Genomic DNA, 25,000 nt, shown 5'->3' with positions numbered 1-25,000 from the left:
CTCTCTCGTTATGAAAAGACTCAATGTCTATTATTAAAGTATTCTATACTGTACACAAGGACATCAAGGACGTCAAGGGGAAGGGTAGGGCAGGGCATTATTGTGCACACCTCACTCTACACCTGAGTTTAACTTTGATTGATATGTCTTGCAGGTTTAAATATATGGTAGGGCTGGCAGGAGGATCTTGGGGGTATGCATGTTCACCCATAAGCTGTCTAGCATGGGTTTCGATCTCGACCCAGCTATAAACCGTCATCCCTGTGTTTCACAAGCAGGGTGATTAATCAATACGTTTGCCGTCCCTCGGATAGACGTTAACCTGGGAGTCCCATCTACTGACATTAGTTGGTGGGTGTTAAAGATCCCACGGTGTCCTTCGCAAAGAGTAAGGCGATCACCAGCACCCTGAACAAATTCCAAGTTCCTACCCTAACCTACAGAGAACATTGCATCAGCGGCACCCCAAGCCAATGATGCTACCCCGCATCCTAATCCTGCATACGAACAAACAAACTCCATGGCTAACATTCTTGAAATAACAATTCAATTCACAATCCCTGCAAGCATAATCCCTCAAATCCAAGCAAGGATAATCTCTCGAAGATCAGATGGATGCCGGTATTTTATATTATTTTTCTGACTTAACATTTTGAAGCGAAGGCCGACTTGTATATATCTATATCTATATATGAGGCCCCGCGAGGAGGAGTGATGTAAGCGACATTTTTTAATGATATGATGATGATAGGCTCGGATGATAGGGGAAGGGTTAAAATAGTGCTATATGGCATTAACTCCAAAATGGCCGATGTGTCCCTTGCATCACCCCTCCTTTGGGCGCCTCATATACATATATATTTATTAATTTTTTTATTAAGGGAAGGAAACCGAGAGGTGATTTATGGTAAGGATTTAAATATCACTTTCAGTTTTGGTTTTGGTTTTGAACTTGGATGGACATTAAACTGAGTATCCCATCTGCTGGCATTAGTTGCTGGATGTGGAAGATACCACGGTGTCCTTCGTGAAGAGTACATGAGCTATCGCCGGCACCCTGGCCTAAGTCCAAAATTCCTGCCCTGACTTCCTGTGTCGGAGTGGCAACCCATTCAGGATTGGAACCCCAGGCAAAGAAACTGCTTCGGCAGCACCGACGCTCTGTGTAGAGTATGGTTCATGATCTATCTGACCTGATCATGGCCATTGACTAATTATATTAAGTGCCTTTTTTTCTCAACACTGTGAGACAGGCAGTTCTTTGATATGGATGCAGCTGACAAGAGAAGAGGGAGACCAAAAGTTAAGGTGGAAGGAAGTGATGGAGAGGGACATGGAGGACATGTGGGATTACAGAGAAAGAAAGTTTGTGATAGAGGTGTGTGAAGAAGAAAATATTTTGCAGCCGATCAGACAAGAAGGTGGAATTAATTGGTACATTTTAAATAGTAGTCGTTTTAATTTTTTTACAGTCTAAGGTTCTTGTGGAATGTTATACAAACATTTCATGTGGGACACAGACATTAGAGGACATCACTGTACTTTTACATGAATTTCCAGGACATTTGTGGACAATGGACAAATCAACAGCATCTCGGACATGGGATTCCAGCATAATGAGCAATATGCTCGAATGGAGGGCAACAGCACAAGCCTGTAACAGCAATGGTAACTCTGTCACTTTGTGGGCACCAGATGAAATATTGTGCAGTATGATCAGCCTTGTTGAACTTCCTGCAGCATTAACTTCTCTGCCTTGTGTGAAACCATCAACTCACGGTTAAACAGTGACGAGATGACATTGAAATGTTTGTTTCATTTCACAGATCATTGCTTACCAACCATACGCCAAGTCTGTGGATTGGTGGGCATTTGGAGTTCTCCTCTATGAGATGCTGGCAGGGCAGGTGGGCACTGTGTGCGTGTGTGTGTGTGTGTGTGTGTGTGTGTGTGTGTGTGTGTGTGTGTGTGTGTGTGTGTGTGTGTGTCATGCATGCCTGTGCCTACTTGGTGGATCTTGCACTCAATTTATCATGGGTTGTTCATGAAAAATTGTACCCAGCATAAATTTCAAGAGTTTGCCAACAAATAAGAGTTGGAACTATTTTATAAATTAAAAAAAATAATGAATTATCATGAAAATATCCTCAACAAAACTATCACTTTGTAGTGTTGGATCACAACATCCTTGAGATGAAGAATAAGGTCAATTCTTCCAATCAGGAATGAATAAATGGAATGAATAATCGGATTATGAGGACAACACTGGGTCGCATTCCCATGAGAATTCAGGTTCAAATTCCATACGTCTTATGTGTTTGTTCATTGTCTACGAATGTTCGTGTAATACATGTAAATGTGCATTGATGTCTACTCATGTCTTTGTGCTGAATGTAATAAATGTATAAACCCCTCCATGATCCTTAGATCACTGAAATAAAGGGAATATAATTCCTTAAATTCACACAAAATTAGATTTTAATGGAACTACTTCTTGATTAAATCATCCAAAGCTGAGATGTGGTTATTATGAATTATGATACCTTGTCATGTATTTGTATTCATGTTGTGTTCGCATCGGAATGAGAGAATCGTCAAAGCAAACTCCTCTCGTGTTCGTTAAACACAAGAAGAGGATGAAAGTTTGGGCCCCTTTTTGATTCCCACCAGGAGTGTTTTAGCCAATCCTTTAATTAATCCCTCACCTTTTACACCAAAAAGGGCATCTAAACATAACATCTACTGAAAATGGAAGAATCAGTTTACCCGTTTACTCCAGTATCTCCATCTTTTACCGCATGCATTCCCTCTCCTTTACCCCGATGTTCTCTCAACCTCGTTTCCATTTCTCATCACCTTCCTCTGACACCTTCCACTCTTCCTGTTTCTCTCATTTGCATTTTCTTCAATGTACCTCTCAAAGATTTTTCCTTCCCCTTTCTTTTTATGTATCGTGTAAGTACTTCCAACTGCCAACTGCCACACAACTGTATCCGATAATATTGTTGTTCGCCTTGTCTGTGTAATTGATAACAGATGTCGTCATAGGGTACCTTTAATTATCCACAGGGACAACTAGAAGGGCACTCGGTAGAGTGCATACTTCCACCAGGCTGATTCGCTTACGTTTTGTGTCCCACTGATAGGCTGGATCTGGATTCGGACCTGAACTAAAATTTAATCAGCTTGTTCTTGTCACCGAAGCAACTCATCCACCAAGTTTCGTACGAATCCGTTGACAACATTTTGAGATATCGTGCTATATGTCGTTTCAGCCCGATCGCTCAATGGTGAAGAATCCCTTAAAAAAAAATTCTCGGATCCAGATTCGGATCTTCACCAAAATCGAATCAATTCTTCTTTCTTACATCCCCAACCTGTCCACCAAGTTTCATCCAAATCCGTACATAACTTTTTGAGATATCCAACTATATGTCGTTTCTGGCGCAATCACTCAATGGCGAAGAATGACTTTTTATAAATTCTCAGATCCAGATCCGGATCCTGATGTTCAACAAAATCTCATCATTTTGTCCGTGTCAAATACCCAAGCTCTCCACCAAGTTTCCTACAAATCCGTTGACAACATTTTGAGATATCATGCTATATGTCGTTTCAACCCGATCGCTCAATGGTGAAGAATCACTTAAAAAAATTCTCGGATCCAGATTCGGATCTTCACCAAAATCGAATTAATTCTTCTTTCTTACATCCCCAACCTGTCCACCAAGTTTCAGCCGAATCCGTACATAACTTTTTGAGATATCCTACTATATGTCGTTTCTGGCGTGATCACTCAATGGCGAAGAATGACTTTTTATAAATTCTCAGATCCAGATCCGAATCCGGATGTTCAACAAAATCTCATCATTTTGTCCGTGTCAAATACCCAAGCTCTCCACCAAATTTCGTACAAATCCGTCACCAACTTTTTGAGACATTTCCTTCATAAACAAACAAACAAACACAGGGGTGAAAAACATCACATCCTTTCACCTTAGGTGGGCAAGGTAAAAATAAATGTAAAAAACAACAATCTTACTCTGTCTATACAGAGATTAGACAGAAGTTAGAGAGAAGAACGAATAATCTGATACATGGCAGGGTGCGAGAGGTTTCTTTCTTTTTCGTGTTCGTTAAAAGTTTCCAATCAAAACTGTTTTTTTTAAGGATCTATCTATCTTGTTTGAACATGACATAATTTCTCCAGGCTTGGAGCCGTAATTTAATCTGTTCATCTTTATCCTTAATCAAACCAAGATTGCACTCACAGACAGGAAGCTCATCTGGAGGTTGAGTTGTTCCTTGCAGGAAATTGTGATGTGATAATATTGTAAACTGCCAGAAATCTTTTCAGTCCGCATGTCTGGACTAATGAAAGTGCCAACCAAAAAAAAATGGATGTGGGGTTTCACATAAAGTGATGGAAAACCATCTGGCACGAATTTTTCCGATTTCATACTTGAAACCAATCTCCAAACGTGGAAAGAAATCAAAAATTTTTTTCTGTATATTCAGTTTTGACACTCGTGTTGTTTTCTTACCGTGCATTCGAACGTGCTTATGTTCTGGTTGAACATTACCATGAGCACATCGATGTCGGTGTTAGCCAAAGTTAAGTTGTTACGTGAAGGCAACATGGCTGTCTGAAATGAGCGTGAAAATTGGCAATGACTGCAGTCTTGAACAGATCACAGGCAAGTTCACATTGACAGAAATGGCTTCAATAAAGATGCCTGACCACCATTGACCCCGATACAACCTTGTCCATGTCTCGTCGTCAACCAAATCAGACGATCCAGATGTCGCTGTTGGATGTTGTGGAGTTCTTCGGCAAGTGCCAATTCCGGTTGACAAAGAGATTGTGGGGGTAACTGAGCAACCACAAACACATCTCCTTCGAATGTTCCCAAGTACGTTCACTCGGATCGTAATTTGGAGATCGTGCAGGCCAGACCATGCAAATGCAACAATGACGGTGTGGAATTTTATCCATTACGGGCATTTGTTCTCTACAAACATCAAGTTGAGGTCTTGATGTTTGGTCAGAGGGAAAACTCCAGGTGTAATGAGCTCATCCCTGTATCTGGACACGAGTAATACTCTTCCTCTGAACGATGACAAGATGAGTTGTTTGACCAACTAAAATGGCAGCCCTTATCATCAGGCAGCTAAACCAAATTCATCATGCTGCCAAATGGCAAATTAGCAAATTGATCCTCACCTCTTCTCCAGACTCTAGCACATCCATCGTTGAAGTCTATGCAGAATCTAGACATGTCTGTGAAAAGAACATGGTGCCAACAGTTCATGCTACAGTTGCGATGTGGGTTTGCCAACTGCATTCACTGTCATATCCGGCGCTCTGTTGGATGCAGAGAAGGATGCAGAGCTGTGCTCTTTGGACCACTGATATAGGACGAAATTCAATCGTTGATTGCTCTTTGCAGGTAGTTCTGGAGAGATTGTACTGTTGTAAAGGAGTTCCTTCAAGCAAGGATGAGAAGATAACGATCTTCACAAGGGGTTGTAATCTTTGACCGACCTGAACAAGGACTTTGCGTGAACTGTCTGTTCCGACAGCACATTGTCAGTGCCCGAGAAATGACAGTGATAAACATTGTATCTGGAAGCAGCGGCAGTCTGGATCATACCTTCTTGAATCATCCCGATTCTGTGAGCCAACTCATTTGGTGTTAAATGATACCAAAGCATTCCGAAAGTAACTTGAACCACATTGGTGGTGAGTTTACAGAGGGTATTGATGTTGCTCATGTGCAGACATGTATGTTGATTCTGCTGCAGAGATGATTTGCAGGTGAATTTCCAGGACTGCTCAGTTGAGGTGAGGATAATTGTAACGTATGTTGCGCGTTCAATTTCCAGATTGGGTTTCCTTCCTCAATTACCATGGTTTGTATAGGCATGACTGAAAATTCTGACCTGGGAATCCAAATTTTATTTCATGGTTTACAAACCTGTTCCTTATAACTTATCTTGAGGAATATATTTGTTAAGTGAGCTGGCTGTTTTTGAGGGGTTCAACATTTGGTTCTTCCTCCACTGGGATGATGTTCGATCTCCGCAGCCGTTCACTCTTGCCAACCCGTGGGCACTTGACATCCGTGGAAAGTATGGGCAAACACCTCTCTGGGTATGATGGGTTAAGGGGGGTCTTCGACCTGCGGTGAACTGAATTATTACGCTTATTTAAGGATTTTAATATTTATTAAGTGCTCTTAAAATTAATGTACAACCTCTCAAAAACCTATCATGAATTGAGCGTCAAAATTTGTGGACAAACAACAACATTTTTTCCCCACTTGCCTTCAACAAAACCCAACTTATTTAAGATGGAATCGTTTCATGAATAGGCAAATACAAGAGCATCACGTGAGACAATTGTGATCAAAATAATCAAATAATGATCAAGAAAATGAATTAATGATTCTCCGGAGTTAGGACACCAGACTGTATCATCTCGTTTCCAAAAAGTAATTAAAAAGAACATCAACACGGATAAGCAATGACTCGAAGAACCACCAAACCATACAGAGGATGACTTTGGGAGATTAATGTGAAACCAGTGTTTTTCACCCCTTATCATCCCCAATTAGGTTCCGTGTGAGTGTGCTGAGCTCATATGGTGGGGGTTTAGTCGTTCCCAGCCGTCCCCCGAGCGAGCGAGTGAGCGAGCGTTTCTGCATGCAGCTGCAGTGTGCTCGTGACCTTGCAGCCACCGTTTGATGGAGAAGATGAGGACGAGCTCTTCCAGTCCATCATGGAGCAGAATGTTTCTTACCCCAAGTCTCTCTCCAAGGAAGCCGTTTCCATTTGCAAAGGGGTGAGTGAATCAAGTGGAACATAAACGCATGGCCATGATGCAAATGTACATTTTTCCACATAGGAAGTCAATCTTGTTTGTCTTTGTCAGCTGCAATGAACCGTTCTGACAGGGGTGCCGCATCACCAAGCATGCAATTCATCAATTATGCTTGTAGAGCGTCCATGATACGTTTCTTTGGAGTATTTTGTACACTTTTGAAGCTTTCCTGATTAGTCACCATACCTATTGCAAAGGGTCCCATGGGAGTATCATAGGCTACTTATCCACCAGCAAATCACAATAATGCAAGTCGAAGTGCTTGTCACTCCATCTCACAAGCTCAGAGTTATGCCCCAGCATCTTCACAATCTTGGTACCTGAGAAAAATGTAAATTCAACACCTGGATTTATTACTAGCCATCTTCAAAGAGATGTTCCACATATAAGCTGAGTAATTAAGGTAGCTCGAGCAATTAAGCAAGATGAAAGATGATCAAAGCATCTTGAATGCTCATTGTAATAATTGCTACCCTCAATTGACAAATCAAATACTGGGAAAATGGGAAATAATAATTGCCATAAAAGGAAACAATTATTTTGAATATCCGTCAATATCAGTATTAATTTTTTTTCTGCATGATTAACGATCCATGTGACTACAATTCTCACTTATGACCATCAGGTTGCTTCTGAAATAACATTTACTAGTCTGTAACACGTTCTGTAAGCCAGAATTAATGACTACTGACCTTTGCTTATCCTAGGCTTCCGTGACCATGAACATTTTGCATGCAAGTGCTTTTATTTCTTTGCCTCCATTCTTTCAACATCTCAATTGCCCATGAAGTCCTTTGTAAAATGCTTTTCATTGTATTTCCTTCGGGTTTACCTCCTAACTTTGGGTACCCCCTTGCTGACACCAATTGTTGCATTTCACTTTATTCTGCATCAGCAAAGAGATATTTTAATGGGTTTTTATAAAGGACAACCTTTTGGACATAATTAAAGAAAATGTTTCATGAAAAAAAAATGAAATATCAAATTGTGTACCATGTTATTGAGGGTGGAGGATTGTGCTTTTGACGTACAGTACTTCTCAAGGTGGTGTTGCCTGCACCAAACGGAGGGTCCAGTGTCCAATTGGCAGCAGTGGCTTCTGGATTCACCTGTTTTGTTTTGGCCACAAATACTGATGACGTAATTTTTTTTGTTCTACTCCCACTCATTTTTTTTTCCAAGTACAGATATGAGGCTCATGAAAGACTAAGATTACGAAGTATGGAGGACAACACAGTACAGTGAACATAATAAGACAAGGGATGTAGGGATGAGAAAAAAAAAGAATAAAGGAAGCCTGCAAGTCGGAGTGAAATTGGTAGAATGGAGCTGGGTAGGGTGAGTGGAGATAGAAAAGATGACGAGTGGAGAATGGAAGACCGCATGATGTGGTGGTGAGCTGTCTCCATGAAGCACTGGGGGAAGAGCTGGATTGCTATGTGGTAGGTGGAAGAAAAGGGAATGAAATGAGTGTAAGGTAAGTATAAATTCTAGCTTGGGAAAGGGTACCAAGGATGATGATGCTCGATCAATTCATGCAACCTGGAAAGGTAGTGGAGCAATGTTGGAAGGCCCATTCTTGTAAATTAACCGTAACACATGGAAACACGTCGCAGCATGTAAGCGTGAAATAAGTATTTCAAAACTAGAGAGGTTATGAAGACATGATTTACTGTGATTGGGCAAGGGGAATGGAATATTCAACACAATTCCATAACCTTAAGTGTTACTTTAGTAAAAAAAAAATGCCTCGCCATCCCTTCTGAGCCACGTCTGCCATGAATTAGCACCTGGAGTGGTGTTCTTAAAGCATTTCTCTCGGCACAGATAAGTCACGAAGGCTGACAGATTTTCAATAGCCATAAGCCACGGAAAACACTTTCCATGCAAATAACTCTATTAAACCTCACCAAACGCATCAAGATTCTTCACCAAGGACCAGTAGGTACTTACTCTGAAAATATGCTTGGAGGAAAAGGGTGTGGCCTACACTAAATCAATTATCTCATTGGGCTTGGAGAAAACAAGCGGCTTACGATCAATTACTGTATCTCATTAATAGAATGCAATAAATATGGAATGCTTTCACATTTTCATTCACACATAAAGGAGTAATCACAATAAGGATTGCACCCAAAATGATGTCATTATGCCTTTGAAGAGGTCAGGAATTTTGTGAGTGGCAATGCAGACCTCAAGTATAATTATATCAATCAATTGGTTGCAAATTGTTTGGGTGGCTGGCTTACATCTTAGAGTTTGAGCCCTGTTTGCCACTGAATTAACACCAGGTGGGGTTGACAGCCTGTCATCCTTCTGAGGTTGGTGAAACGAGCACCAGTGTCCTGGTGTAGGGGTAGAGCATCAGCGGCACAAGCATGCCCCCAACAAAATGGAAGCTGCCATGCGCAAGAAGAATAAGAATAAGAAGAAGAAGAAGAAGAGAGAGAAGATTGTGAATCGTGTAAATTATTATTTCAGTTCTGCAGGAATATCTCATTTCCTTTCATTAACAAGTAAAAGAAGGCCAAAGTTTTTAAGTTCTTCCTCCCAAAAATTTACCTGTAGCATTTCTACACGTACAAAGGATTGCAGGGAATCGCCGAGCACCGGAGCGTGATAAAGAGAGCGCATCGTCACACTTTTCTCATGCGATGGGCAGGTATTTGGGGCGACGAGTTGCCTTTTTAGCTTGTTGGGTTTTTTTGATGACCTGTATTTCCTGATAATTATCTTTAAAAGTCTGCAGCTTGTGCATTGCCCAGGCCTACTTTAACTTTGCTGTTGCTTGTTTCTCCCCCATTTGCTGACTAATCTGCAGGGGAAAGAGCCTGAATTCAGGGTATTTGTAACCCCCTCCAAATCCCACCCCTCACCCACATCCCACATGTAAATTGAAATGTGATCCCCCCCTCCCCCCCTGGCATATTGATCAAAGTTTTGGTGTAGGCATACATTTGCATGTGTAAGGCATTGTGTACTCCTGCTGACGACGTTGCATTGTGTTTTTTTTCTTTTGTGGCACCGTGTGTGTGTGTGTGTGTGTGTGTGTGTGTGTGTGTGTGTGTGTGTGTGTGTGTGTGTGTGTGTGTGTGTGTGTGTGTGTGTGTGTGTAGTTCCTGACCAAGCACCCTGGCAAACGACTGGGCTGTGGCCCCGATGGGGAGCATGATATCAGAGACCATACCTTCTTCCGTCGGTTGGATTGGGAAAAAATTGAGAAGAGAGAGATCCAGCCACCTTTCAAGCCAAAACCCGTGGGTTTCACATCTCTCCTCTCCCTTTCATGTCTTATCTTCTCTTCCCACGTCTCTCGTCTCTTCTTTTTTCGTCTTCACTTCTCTTTCTCTCTGTCTGACAAGATGACCTTCAGACACAACTAATGATATGGACTTGCTCTTCATAGAGGTTCTGGGATAAAAATGATCAAAACATTCATGATGGACAGTTTCCAGCTGATGATCTGGATTGTCATTGAATTGGGTGATCAATAATTATTTAGGTGTGTATATATATATGTGTGCCCACATATATATATATATATATATATATATATATATATATATATATATATATATATATATATATATATATATATATATATATGTGGGCTAATATATAATATGTGGGCTAAGCCTGGTGTTGGCGCAGTGGTTAGGGCAGCGGCTTGGGATCCAAAAGGTCCTGAGTTCAAACCCTGTTGAGCCACTGAATTAATACACCAGGGGGTTCACTCAGCCTGTCATCCTTCCGAGGTCGGCGAAATGAGTACCAGTTGTACTGGGCCGGTGTATGCCCCGGTTAAAATAGGTGTACCATATCCCTGTGTCGTAAGAGGCGACCAGGGTTGCGTCAGGAAGGGCATCCAGCGTAAAACATGTGCCAAATCACAATGCGGATCATATGGATGATCCGCTGTGGCGACCCCTAACGGGAGCAGTCGAAAGAAGAAGAAGAAGATATATATATATATATATATATGTATATTTCTTTTTCCTTTATCTCTCTGTCATCTGCCAGCCCATTACATCTATATATTGGGGGTGTTAAGCAAACAAAATTGTGATATTTGTCAGTAGAACTTCAAATCCATATTGGTATCAGTGCACTGTGTTAATACGGAATGTGAAATTTTACATCATACAGTATCTCAAGAGGTGTGGATCGAGAGATCCATTATTGAGGTGGACTCAGTTCTAACATGATGCCTGTGGTGGGGATCAGGAGCTCGCTGCAAAGAGATTATCACCCAAAGAACCGGTGGCTAACCCAAGCGATTTATTTCTTACGAGAAAGGGTTTGATCTTCCTCTGTGCACACCGTCCTCTCCCCCACGTATCATCATGATGTCACGGTGCTGTGTCGTTGTGTTTTTATGGGGATAAGAGTTTGTCTGGTCGATGAGGCTAATTTATTGGGTACGCACAGCGAGAGGGAGGTTTGCTAAATTGAAAAAATGGAATAGAAGGGAACATGATATGAGGAATACATTTTGGGGAAGCAGTTGGGAGTGTGGGAGGAGTGGAAGGAGAAGAGAAAACTGGCCAGGAAGAAATTAGACTAAGAGGAGGATCAGAAAGGGGGATGTATTTAGCATATGAAGGGTCATAAAAATGTAAACTTTTGATTTGGTTATCGTGAGAAATGACGACTGTGAATGATATAAAACAAAGGTGATGTTTTGTTGTTAAAGAACAAAACCTTATCCTACAGAAAGGTAATGGTCCAACAGAATGGTGCAAAAGTCACACACTTTGTCTTTGAGCTGTCTACTCTGGGTTTGCATCTCAACCCGACGATAAACTGTCTGCCGGTGCTTTGCAGACAGTGTTGCATCACAGTGTTGTTGCATCCCTCGGATGGATGGTTGTCGAGGTGTTCTGTCTGCTATCATTGATTCCTAGATGTTAAATATCCCATGGTGTCTTTCCCAAAGAGTAGGTGACTTGGCACCAACACCCTGCACAAATTGAAAATTCCTGCTTTAGCCATCTCCAGTGAAACATCATGCCTGACCAGTCAGTTCGTGGAAGGTTTGATCCTAAAACATTCACCAACCAACGACACAAGGAGATGGGAATAATTGTGGGCATTAAAGTTATAGTATTAGTAGTAGTAGTAGTTGTTATTGTAGTCCAAGGCAGAAAACTCTTTTGGGGAGGGGAAAAACTGAAGTTGCTACAACTTCTGTCATGTGACCCCTCGTCCCCCAAGCAAGTTTGGTTGAGATTGCTTAAATAACGACCGAATTTGTCGCTGTCAGACAGACAGATGGATACCAAAGTGCTTATTTTAGTTCGATATCAAACATGAAGGAAATCATGATAATTACAGAGATCATAAAAGGGCACCCCCACTCTTCCCCAGTTGTAAACGACTACTACTTCGACAGGTTTGTGTAGGATAACAAAAGCTTAACTCGACACCCTTGGTGGCTCCAAGACTCAAACAACCATTCTAAAGTGCTATAAAATGACAAATTATTGCAAATCATTTTGATTGACAATAAAGTTCATTGTTAATTTGTAAACTACAGGTCATGATGATGAATGGACAATACAAGACGTGTTGTTTAATTATGCACAAAGGTAAATAGTTAAGTGTGAACACCTATTCACAAGCACTGCCCTCACCCTGCACGAGGAGAGGTGTGGTTCAATCATAAGGAGTAATATTGATGGTATTTGCACCTGAAGAGGGGGTGGGGGGTGGGGGCTGTGAATTTACGGTTTACATACATGTTCTCGGACCACTTCTCAGTTCATGTAAATATTGGTACATGTGTCATGTACGTGCCATATTAAAAGGCTAAATATGAATGGTATGTGTAGAAATGGAAATTTGTTAACAGCAATCACTGCTCTCCATTAGAGAAAAGCATTGTTTCCCTCCAGCAGGGTGTCAGTAGTTGAACCACTTGCACAATTCCACATGTACAGGGAAAAATCGCAAGTTGTCTCCCCACACTAGCAGGGTGTGTGTGTGGGTCGGGGGGGGGGGGAATTTATTTTGATACCTATGACCTGACCCTGGGCACCCCAAGTACGAATGCAAAATTTGGTGGAGGTCAGCCAAACTGTTTGCAATATCCATAAGGAGCAGACATACAGATCCACAGCCATTACCTTATTTAATTATTTTAATTAGACTCGGTGTGCCGACCCGTCGCTTCTCTGACGGATTTAATCAAAAGACAGCATGTTGTACTTCATAAAGACATTGCATGTCTATCTGTAAATCTCAATGAGGATGGAAGGTGAATAGAAGTGAAACACCTGAAAAATGATCTTTTATAACACTAAGTTTTTGTTGCTGCTGTTGTGGTGGTTGTGGTTGTTTATTGTGTGCTCCTTCCGTGTCCTTCCAAAGGGTTCCTGCTATCATAGCATCATAAATGTTACCGTTGGAAATTCTGCATTAAGCTCCCATTCCTGCTTCTTCGTCCTGATTCATGGAAAGACAGGCTTTTAAAACAGGCGTGATTACGATTCAACGGACATACATTTTTGTTTCAAGTAAATGAATAATATTAGCTTTCCAATGTAACCATTTTTCGCTCACCTGCACTTCAGTCTGATGAGCTTATACGATCGAGCAGCGTCCGTAGGTAAGTCACTCAGTCAGTCAGTCTGTCAGTCAGTCAGTGATTCTGTATAAACACTTCAGTCATCACTTTTTTTGGGGGTCTTTTGGGTCCTCGGTTACTTTTGTATCATCTGGGCCATTGGGGTCTTTTGCGTCCTCTGGGGCTTTTCGGTCATCTCGGTCTTTTGGTTCCTCGGGGTTTTCGGGATCTTTGGGGTCCTTTGGGTCTTTAGGGGTCTTGGGGGTCTTAAAGGGTATTCAATGGTCAAAGGAGTCCCAGCAGTCCAAAACGTCGAAAGGTATATTTCAACAGTACATAATTAATACACGTACCATGTACAGTCTGCAACCGACATTCAAACAGTACGTGATTAATCTACAAATAGTCACGCAGCTTCACAGGCTGACTCACTGCTTCACGGGTGGGACGATACTGATGTTACCGAACCAGTCAGTTTCTCCATGCTGACCATGCTTTTCGTTTTTATCTCACCTGGAACATAGTTCTTGGGAGCTTATGGGATGGTGCGTCGTCCACCCGTCCATCCGTCCACAAATACTTGCAACTTTTGCTCTGAAACGACACATACAATTTTGATGACACAACTTTCTTTTCATCACTGTGTATGGACCAAAGTTTGTTCATGCAAAAAAAAAAGAAGGGGGTCTACGGCGATTGCCTGCCAAAATATGTGTTTGCTTTCTTCTCAGAAACTACACATGCAATTCTGATGAAACCTGACCCCCCCCCCTTCATCACCCGTGATGTACCAAAGTTTGTTCATGGCATTAAAAAAACAATCCATAGGTATTTACTTTCTTCTCCGTTACATATTTTCTGGGTCATTCATGCCGACCAGTGGTTCACTGGCTATCTTATCCAGCCGCGACCAGGTGAACGTCCAGGGGCATTGCCCCGATGTTGATGTATATATATATATATATATATATATATATATATATATATATATATATATATATATATATATATATATATATATATATATATATATATATACATACACAGCCTGGTGTTGGCGCAGTGGTTCGGGCAGTGGCTTGGAATCCAAAAGGTCCTGAGTTCAAGCCCCGTTGGGCCACTGAATAAATACACCAGGGGGTTGACTCAGCCTGTCATCCTTCTGAGGTCGGCGAAATGAGTACCAGTGTACTGGGCCGGTGTATACCCCGGTTAAAATAGGTGTACCATATCCCTGTGTCGTAAGAGGCGACCAGGGTTGGGTCAGGAAGGGCATCCGGCGTAAAACATGTGCCAAATCACTATGCGGATCATACGGATGATCCACTGTGGCGACCCCTGAAGGGAGCAGCCGAAAGAAGAAGAAGAAGATATATATATATATATATATATATATATATATATATATATATATATATATATATATATATATATATATATATATATATATATATTGTTACGAATTCGCGCCTGCCGGCATGCGAACTGCCGCTTTCCACTAATAGTAGCCGCTCGCCCACCGGACGGACAATTCAGTCATGACCTTCCGGAACAACACCGGAACCCTGTCACGGGTGGGTCTTCAACCCCACCACGGCCTAGCCAATTTTCTCCCCACGCAAAATAGGGTCAATCGCCGAATATCGATATACCTACGTACCTGCGCGGGTAGCCTACCGGGAGACCGTACATCGGCGCAGATCGGCTTGGACACGAACCGCTCACACAGTCCGTTCCGTTCTGCAGTGATAACCGAGCGGGTATTATCGCCCGACCTCACCGGATCCGATTCTATTTAACGGGTATTTAAAACCCAACTAATATTCCGAGATGCAATATGGCGTTCCAATGGGGGGAAAAGACACGACGAACGGGTAACATTCACACAAGTACGTTTATTTACAGCACGTACACAAATACAGCCATGCAATCAATGGGGGAAGGGGACAAGACACGAGCAAGGTAAAAGCACTACAACCGAGTATAAGCAATTTATGTACAGAACTTACACAGTTTTTACTTACAGGACACGGTGCCACCAACATTCATTCAAAAGCAAAACCCAAGGAAAATAAAAGACTACCCCCACAGACAGGGGAGTCACACAGGGTCCGTAGACCTTTATGGCGTAGGACTTGGCAGACCGAACGAATCCCACGAGACCGTTGCAGGTTACCTGCACCCTCGTGGTGCGATGGTGGGCAAGTCGCGACGTCTGTCCCTCCACAGCAGCGAGGACAGCCGCGGCTGAGCTCTGCCTTCCACGGACCCGGAGAGCTCTCTCCGGCGCTCTCCACACGGATGCGCAGGCTTGCACGACAGAGCTGGCAAAGCGGCGCCTCCCGTCCGCGTCCCTGGTGCCACGCCCGGACTCCCCACCGACTGCGAGCTCCGACAACTCGACCCGAACCACTGAACCCAAGACTCTTCGAAGACCAAGACGACGAAGAAGAAGAAGCCCCACGCACCCACGAAAACCACCACACCCCCAAAGACGACAAAAAGCCCCAACTGGTGTCCTGCGCGCCCTTATATTCCTCCGTTCCAACCCTTCGCTCCTCTCCGTTTATTGCTCCACCCCTGCTTCCAGCTCCTGCGGGAAGTTTCCAGAAAAGGGGCATGCCCTCTTGCCCCCCCCTCCCCGCGCTCCTCGTGGGGGCCGAGAGAATCTTTCTTGGCACACGTCCAGGGAGATTCATTCCCCCAAAATCAGGCCCCCACCTTTTTTCACCTTTGACCTCTGGCTGGAATCGCACTTCATCCACACCAAAGCGCGGGAAAAGCAGGCGGGAAAATCAGCGCGCCACCAATAGAGAGTTGTGGTTTGGTGCGTTCGTGGTTGTTGTGGTTTGAGGAAATCGTGCTTGTTGTGGTTTGAGGCGATCGTGGTTGTTGTGGTTTGAGGTGATAGTGGTTGTTGTGGTTTGAGGTGATCATGGTTGTTGTGGTTTGAGGCGATCGTGGTTGTTGTGGTTTGAGGCAATCGTGGTTGGTGTGATTTGAGGAGATTGTGGTTGTTGTGGTTTGAGGCGATCGTGGTTGTTGTGGATTGAGGAGATCGTGGTTGTTGTGGTTTCAGGTGATCGTGGTTGGTGTGGTTTGAGGCGATCGTGGTTATTGTGGTTTCAGGCGATCGTGGTTGGTGTGGTTTGAGGCGATCGTGGTTGTTGTGGATTGAGGCGATCGTTGTTGTTGTGGTTTCAGGCGATCGTAGTTGGTGTTGAAATGTCGTTGGTCCAAAATAACGATCGGAAAAGAAAAACACTATCTCAAAGATCACAGCCCTGTGCACACGGATAAATCCCATTAAACAACGGTGGGGAAATCTAACTGAACACGGACTTATCGGCATAACTACCTAAGGACCTTTATGGTGTTCTGCGAATTTCCACAGCCGTAACAATATATATATATATATATATATATATATATATATATATATATATATATATATATATATATATATATATATATATATATATATATATACATATATATTTATATGTATATGTATATATATATATGTATATATGTATGTATACATTGTTATGATTATGGGGATAGATGTAAGGATTTAATACGTAAGTTAGCATTGTATAGTGCAGCAAGGTTTGTGGACGAGTCGAAGCATCTCTATGGAATTAAGTTATGGAATCTGTGAATTTAAGTGTTACGTGTCACCACACGAGGGGTGGTGCGGTGTTAATTAGCTTCAGGAGTAAAAATAAGTCCCCCAGCATGTGATTGCCCTCTGTGATTTTACCAGTTTTTTACATTTCAAGCAAGGCCGTAAAGCTGGAAACACGTCCCCGAAACAATAGAAACGCAGGAGAAGCCACTCCTTCCAGCGTTTGGGGGTGAGCAGACCAGGGTGATAAATGAGGAAGGTTGGTTGGCACAGAGCGAGGAGGTTCTTACTGCATGGGATGAGCAAAAGGGAGTGATCGAAAGTGCAGGAGAGGCAAGTGCATTTTTGCATGTGTGGAGTGTGGAAGGCTCCCATCTGGTTTAGCAGAACATGCAGATGAGGTCGGTGTGAGGACCGCGCGTGGAGACTGGTGACCGAGTGGGCAGTTGCATGGCCAGATTCTAGAAAAGCGCCACTTTGCAAGCGTGTGCCCTGTGACAATTGATGGTGCAATTTTGCCTGCGTGTTCACATGCTGGTCACCATTCCGGCGTGCTCCCCGTTCCAAGTTTGACGAGGACCAGTCCTGGGTCAGGCTGAGTAACAGTTTACTGAAAAGGGGGGGGGGGGGTTCTTTTAATTTTGTCACCCTTTGTATGTGTTTGCGTCCGTGTGCGAGGCCTCGACCATATGATTTATTTATTTATTATTGCTATTATTTCATTTGCATTATCATCTTTGTAAATATCTGTGCATTAAATGTGGTTACTTTGAAGAAACTATTCGTGTAATTGTTGTGGGATCTGGATAAACCCCCTTGAGCTGTTCTGGGGCTGCGCCCTATGCTCTGTTCCTCCCCATGCTCCTTCCGTACTCCTCCTGGGTGGATTGCCTCTCCGCCATTACACCAGTTAACGTGAGTGCATTACTCCCTGAGTCTCAGTTGTAGCCTTCAAGGGAGAAGCTTTGCCATCCGTCCAGGTAGGGTTTTAACTTGGACCCTGGATGCGACAAAATGTATATATATATATATATATATATATATATATATATATATATATATATATATATATATATATATATATATATATATCAGCAGGAACCACTACATTGGAGCTCAAGGTTCTGCTTCTTCGCATGACTCACATACAGACGCTTCTCCTTTTAGTAATACTAGCACATAATCCATAGGATTATTGAGTCACCCCCAACAGTGGTAGCGGGCTTGTCACCTACAGTGATGGGGTGATTGCATTGGCCACCCGACAATGACCGGGTACTCTTTCTTATCCCCTCCAGTCACAGGGCACCATTTATAAGATCATATTATGACCTAGTTGCATACCGGGCGTAGTGGCGTGCGCCTGTAATCCGGCTACTCGGAGGCTTGGGTTGGAGGATCGCTTGAGGACGGGGACTCTGCACTGGGCAGGGTGTAGAGCAGCCCGGAATCATGGCGAAACCCAAATCCTGATCCCTGTGTCGTAAGAGGCGACCAGGGTTGCGTCAGGAAGGGCATCCGGCGTAAAACCTGTGCCAAATCACTATGCGGATCATAACGGATGATCCGCTGTGGCGACCCCTAACGGGAGCAGCCAAAAGATGAACAACAACATTATGACCTAGTTGCAGGTTGTTCACCACCCTCACTTTTTTTTTAAATGTTTTTCACCTTTTTACCTCCACCACCGAAGGTGAAGGAGGTTATGTTTTCACCCTTCTCTGTCTGTTTGTGTGTTACTTGCAAAATCGATGATTTTTCAAGTACATTGCTTTGTCAATTTTGTCTGTTTGTGTCTGTCTGTTTGTCTGTCTGTGTTTATTGCCTACAAGTCAAAATTTTAAACCAATCTTCATGAAAACAAAACTTCACGAAACACAGCTTCTTCGCTCTCTGCAGATCTGAGTAAAATTACAAACTCGTCCAACAACGTGTCTTTCAATCCTGACAAATCTCACACTCTCACGATGTCTCTCCGAAAGGAGCATTAAACAAACTCCCCCATCTACTTTCTCAACAATCCTCTGGAAGAAGTCCTTTCATTCAAGCTTCTGGGTCTCACTATCTGCCATGATCTTTCCTGGGAAAGCTACATTTCCAACCTGGCCTCCAAAGCCAGTCACCGACTGGGAATCCACCATCGTGCAAAGTCCTTCCTCAGCCCATCTGACCTCCTGACCACATACAAAGCTTTCGTCCGCAGCCTGATGGAGTACTGCTCTCCCCTCTGGGCTGGTGCTCCTGCCTCCCACCTTCCTCGGCTTCACGCTGTGGAAACCAAGGCATTTCGGATCATCGGTCTCTCCCACGATGAGGCTGAGTCTTTGGGCCTCTCACGCTCTCACCGCAGGCAGGTCGGTGGTCTTTCTGTCCTCTACCGTCTCCTCTCTGGTCTCGCCCCCCCCCCTGCTCTGTCTGCATTATCTCCCCACCATATTTCTGCAGGGTGTTCAAGGTCCGCCAGCTACCCCCTTCCGGTAAAACTACCAAAATCACGAATCACTGCTCACCTTCACTCTTTCATTCCTATTTTTTTTTCCCCGCCTTTGGAATAAACTCCCACACTCTCTTCAATCCCATTGAAACAGCAGTTCACCACCACTTCTTTCTCGGCTTCACGCTGTGGAAACGAAGGCATTTAGGATTATCGGTATCTCCCACGATGAGGCTGAGTCTTTGGGCCTCTCACTCTCGCACCACAGGCAGGTCAGTGGTCTTTCTGTCCTCTACCGTCTCCTCTCTGGTCTCGCTCCCCCTGATCTGTCTGCGATATGTCCCCACCATATTTCTGCAGGGTGCTCAAGGTCCACCAGCTACCCCCTTCTGCTAAAACTTTTTCGCTCTTCCCCCATTCAAAACCTCGATCTTTTCTACCCCCATTAAGCCACTCCAAACCCACCTCCTTCACATTCTCTGCTTTCCTTCCTGAAAGTCCCTGTAACATCCATCTTGTATAAATGTCCATCTTGTATAAATCTTGTATAAACACCCATGTTCCCCACCCCATCCCTCTCCCTTCCACAGGTCTCCTAATGTCTCTGTTCCCCACTGTTTTCTCCTTCCCTCTCCTGCCCCTCTTGTCTAATGCCCCCCTTGCTGTGCATTGTGTCTTAGCTCTCATCCGAGCCGCGACATGGTATAATTTGTTTTTTTTACAGTATACGTTTCCTGACTGTCAAAATGACACCGAGTGAGATATTGATTAATCATAGAAAATAATTAAAAGAGTAAAAAAAGTGACCAAGGCAGGTTTGCTTACCGTATATATTTTGGTACTTGTGCTTGAATTTCGTCGTTTAACTGCAGAAAAATGGCGGCCACAAACCTCGTCACCAAGACCATCCGTCAGTGAAGCCACTTTTGACGTTTAACTTCAGCGGTCTTTGTGTACAGGTTTGACTGTACTTGAAACGGTGCTCATAACCCATCCAACTCCCACTCCCTCCCCCCACCCCCCCACTCCTTTCAAACATGATTATCAGTAAATATCATCATTTAAAACCTTCCATGTGCATCGACAAACCCCAGATATGACCTTCCCGTCAGTGTGAAGAAACAAAGGTTTGGTTAGAACGCACCATCTACAAACCTTCGGCCTTTCGTGGACCTCCATTGTCGGGAGTTTTTTGTAATACGGACTGACTGCAATTTATCAACTTTTTGGATGAGTTGATCAGGAAGTTCTCCAACTGTTTTGTTGTGTCGAGGAACACCCCTTTCTCACAGGTGTGCTTCCAAGTAGTTTCAGTTTCTTTAAAAGTTTTTTAGTCATTTCATTCTACAATCCTTATCTGGGAGACGTGAAATATTTTCAGACCGCCCTGATTTCTTTTGTTATTAAGGGTTTTTGCACATGCACATTTACACACACACACACACACACACACACACACACACACACACACACACACACACACACACACACACACACACACACACACACACACACACACACACACACACACACACACACACACACACACACACACACACACACACACACACACACACACACACACACACACACACCGAGCTAAGCAAACTCATTTATCTAGCTTATGACCAACTTGTTCCATGTCCCTTATTATCTATGATGGATCCTGTCCCTTGATGTCTTGGTTGACGTCGTCTATGAATCAGGTTAGTTGTGCGTCCTCGAGTGGCTCCCCAGTCCAATGCAAACTGAAACCGTCTGTCACAGTGAGGATAAGACCAATCGTCACCAAGGACAGCATTGTGTCATCTGTGGCATGTCTGCATCTAATGGCTCCTGAATAACTTGTTCCATGACCATCGACCAAACAGACAACTAATCTGGGGGCGGATTATGTCATTTCAAAAGTGCTGTATTGCCACAAAGCAGAATGTTGTCCTGCCACCACAGACTGTAACATTCCCTTTGGTGACTAATGTCTGTGCTCACAGAAAGGACAATTGATTGTGTGCCAAAGCGACAAAAAGGACAGTCAATTTGCACCCGTGCATGAACGTAGATTTAAATTTACATGTAAATTTACATGCCTGGTTAAATCCATCCAAATTCACGAGTCCACTACAGGACAAAGACCTCCCTTAACTCATGTTGAGGGTTGCTTGGCATACTCGGAATACTCCATGTTTATCAAGTGCACATTGGAAAGAATGAGCAGCCATTGGAATTGAACACACACCAATTAATGGAAGAACGAAACAAGTCGTTAGCCACTCGACCAAACGGCCAACTAAATTTTCACGCATGGATGAAAATTTGAAGGGTCTTTTGTGGTTTGCATTGTGTACAATTAATTCCAACGAACTTCCTTGAAATTTCGTTATTTCAGCAAAATTTCGAAAGTTAAGCTCGTTTTCACTCTGACTGCTCCGTCATGACCACAAAGGTCAAGTCCAGCCAAAAGGTCTTTTGCAAATATGTCACCAGAATGATCCTGCAAGACTTGTTTTGGAATAATCATGACTCCTGAGCCGTAATGATTCCACAACCAGATGAGAGCGTAAACTGAATTTGGAAATTCAACTGGATAAAAACAACCAACCAACCAAGATCCAGGCTCTGCATCACTTGACCCACTCACTGATCTGAACACAACAGTGCTGAAGGTGTTGATGCACGGTAGACGTGGCATTGTAAATGTCATTCCTGTGGGCACAGCATTCGGTCAACATGGTACACCCCTCAGAGTTTCCACCATGAGAAGGAGATGGTGCGGTGGACCCTAAGGCTTTGAGCGTTTGTATTATCATTTTACTCAGAAAATTAACAAAGATTGCTATCACTTGTGGAGTGGTCCAGTCATTTATCTGCTCCCTATGCTATTATAAGCAATGTAGCATCGGCCGTAAATATTGACACCATTGCTGTTTACCATCCACTTGTTCCCCAAACGCTGTCCTTCTCATAAGGCTTTGAAGCTCGCCATCAGACTTTTGGTGGAATGAGTAAAGATGGTGGTAATGAAAAACACACACCCGAGAGTATCCGATAAACCTCAACTGTTCGTGCTTAGTCCAGTGGAGTTGGTGAGCTAACAGAGTTGAGAATGAATTTTGATGCCTGGCACGTGCCTTGCCGGGCCATCATTCCGTGCGATGGCGGTTTCCAAGGTCGCACTTGCGGTCAAAAGCGTGCCCTCCCGGTTTGTATTCAAAGCAGCAGGGGTGAGTGGTTTGTGGTTGGGGGGAGGGTTGTTCGTTGATGTTGGATTTGGCTGTGTTTGGTTGTATATTTTTTTTCTTGATTATTGTACATTGCATTGTATTTCTGCTTTTGTTACAAAAACATGTTTCGTATTTACAGGGATGGCTGACAGGGTAGCCCACAGGTGTCCATCCACACCTCGGAGCTGTCTAGCATGGGTTTGAATCTCAGCCTAGCTATAAACTGTCATCCTGTGTTTTGCAGTGTGTCATGCCTTGGATGGGTATTAAACTGGGCGTCCCGTCTGCTGGCACTAGTTGGTGGATAGTGAGATTCCCACAATGTCATTAACAAAGAGTATGCGAGCTATCACTGGCACTCTGGGTAAATTCATAGTTCCGCCTCTAACCTACAGGAGGTACTGCATCAGGGGTGCTGTCACACCCCTGCAATAATTGATGATAACCCACAGCCTGTTGCTGGATATGAACGATGACGTCGAATATTTGCAGGAGTGCCCACAAAGCACTAATATTTACCTGTATACCTTTGGAATGGCTGGGCACGAATGAAGCATCAGATATAACTCGTGATAAACATCAAATGTGCTCTAAATCTGATCTCCTCGAGTGCAGTTTTAAACTTGTGGCTGGGGTTATCTCATTAAGAAATGAACGAAGCAAACTCATTTAACTAGCTTGTGTCACTACGACCAACTTGTTTCATGACCATGATTAGTTTTGATGAATCCTGTCCCTTGACGTCGAGGAATACGTCGTCGGTGAATCAAGTTTGTTGTGTGTCCTGGAGTGGCTCCCCAGTCCAATGCAAACTGAAACCCTCCGTCAAAGCGTGGACAAGACCAATCATCAACAAGGACGGCATTGTGTCGTCTGCGGTGTGTCGTCTGCATCCAGCAGCTCATGGATACCTGTTTCCGTGGTTTCGGTGTTTGCTTGCAGCGTTGCAAGATTCAGAAGTTTATTGGTCCAGAATCGAATGGGAACCCCTTGTGTGCGAAGAGCAATCCACAAAGGCTAAATGCCAGCAAACAGCCTTGCTTAATGCCATTTGTGATCGGGAAGGCCCCTGACAGCTCACCTGCCAACCATGCCATCATGGAACTGGCATGTGATGCTGACAAATTTGATAGGACAGCCAAATTTGCTGAGCACTTTCCAGAGCCAGTGTCAGTGTCAAATGCCTTGGCTACGTCAACAAATGGTGTGTGCAACGGTTGATGTTGATCCCTACATTTTTGTTGTACTTGGCATGCAGTGAATAGCATGGCTATTGTACCTCTCTGAGGATGAAGAGCACACTATGATTCAGCAAGTACATTATCACTAATTTGAGAAGAAGAAAAATAAATCTCGCTAGTAAGATTCGGGCAAGGATCTTCCCAATGACCCTGAGCAGACCTATTCTTCGGAAACTTCCGCAGTCACTTGTAGATCCTTTCCTTTTGTAGATCTTAATGATGTTGGCATCTATGAGCTGCTGCGGGATTATCTGCTGTGTTAAAGTAGCAGGTGCGAGTTATTCATCAGAGAATTTCCACCACTTTTATTTACCTTAGCAGTTGTCTCGTCTGCACTAGGTGTGGTAGTTTTTTTCATCTCACCAACTGCTTTTTGAGCGGATCACCAAATTCACCCCAGAGAGGGAGCTGTGGTATTTGGGTGAGCGGTGTTTCAGAAACAGGAGATTCTGTTCAGTCGCTGATAGAAGTGTTGCTTGGGTCGGTTTTTGGGTGAATAAAGTCGAGGCTCGTGGAGCAGCGAGAACATAGAATCGTTACTTTCTATGAAATGAGAGTATGGGCGTGGCTGTTTGAAGGAGATCTTTACTGGTTATAGCTATGGCTGTAGATCGTGATGGACCGTAAGATGCTCTCGTCACTTCATAGAAGCACTTCGTGTCATGCTGATCAGCTAACGCCTGCAATTCATCTGCTTGTTGAGAAAACCAGTCATTTTTAATTGGATGAACTATCTGCTGGAACCGGTGACACTGCTTCATAGTGAGCTTTATTCGAGTGAGAAATTTCATCTCTAGTAAGTTTGAGATTTGTGTCTTTTTCATAAAAAAAAAACCCCTGTCTGCATGGCGTCGTTTTGTATAGCCTCGATACAATCCACCGCAGAGTTGTAGATCACGTCACAAAATGCTTTCCGTTCTGCAGTGACATCGTCTGTGATGTTAGGAAGTGTCTTAAGTTGACCTGACAGATGAGTGCAGAGCTGTTCTGCCATCTTTTGGATTTTTCACATCTGCAACATTAAGTCG

The 25,000-nt window shown here is 43.5% G+C and overlaps 1 protein-coding gene across 1 annotated transcript in view; it reads left to right on the top strand.

The window, feature by feature from the left end:
• LOC147011938 (protein kinase C alpha type-like) overlaps positions 1-25,000 on the top strand; it is a 334,968-nt gene that overhangs the window by 288,487 nt on the left and 21,481 nt on the right. Inside the window, exons 13-15 of the mRNA XM_085857692.1 lie at positions 1,827-1,907; positions 6,737-6,844; positions 10,000-10,140. Of these exons, the coding sequence (XP_085713818.1) occupies positions 1,827-1,907; positions 6,737-6,844; positions 10,000-10,140 (330 nt within the window). The remainder of the gene's footprint in view (positions 1-1,826; positions 1,908-6,736; positions 6,845-9,999; positions 10,141-25,000) is intronic.

This window comes from Eptatretus burgeri, chromosome 15, assembly GCF_056783735.1.
Source record: "Eptatretus burgeri isolate ZD-2024b chromosome 15, Ebu_testis_v1, whole genome shotgun sequence".
NCBI lineage: Eukaryota > Metazoa > Chordata > Myxini > Myxiniformes > Myxinidae > Eptatretus > Eptatretus burgeri.
The sequence above is the reverse complement of the archived record's forward strand: the minus strand, read 5'-3'. Positions and strand labels throughout refer to the sequence as shown.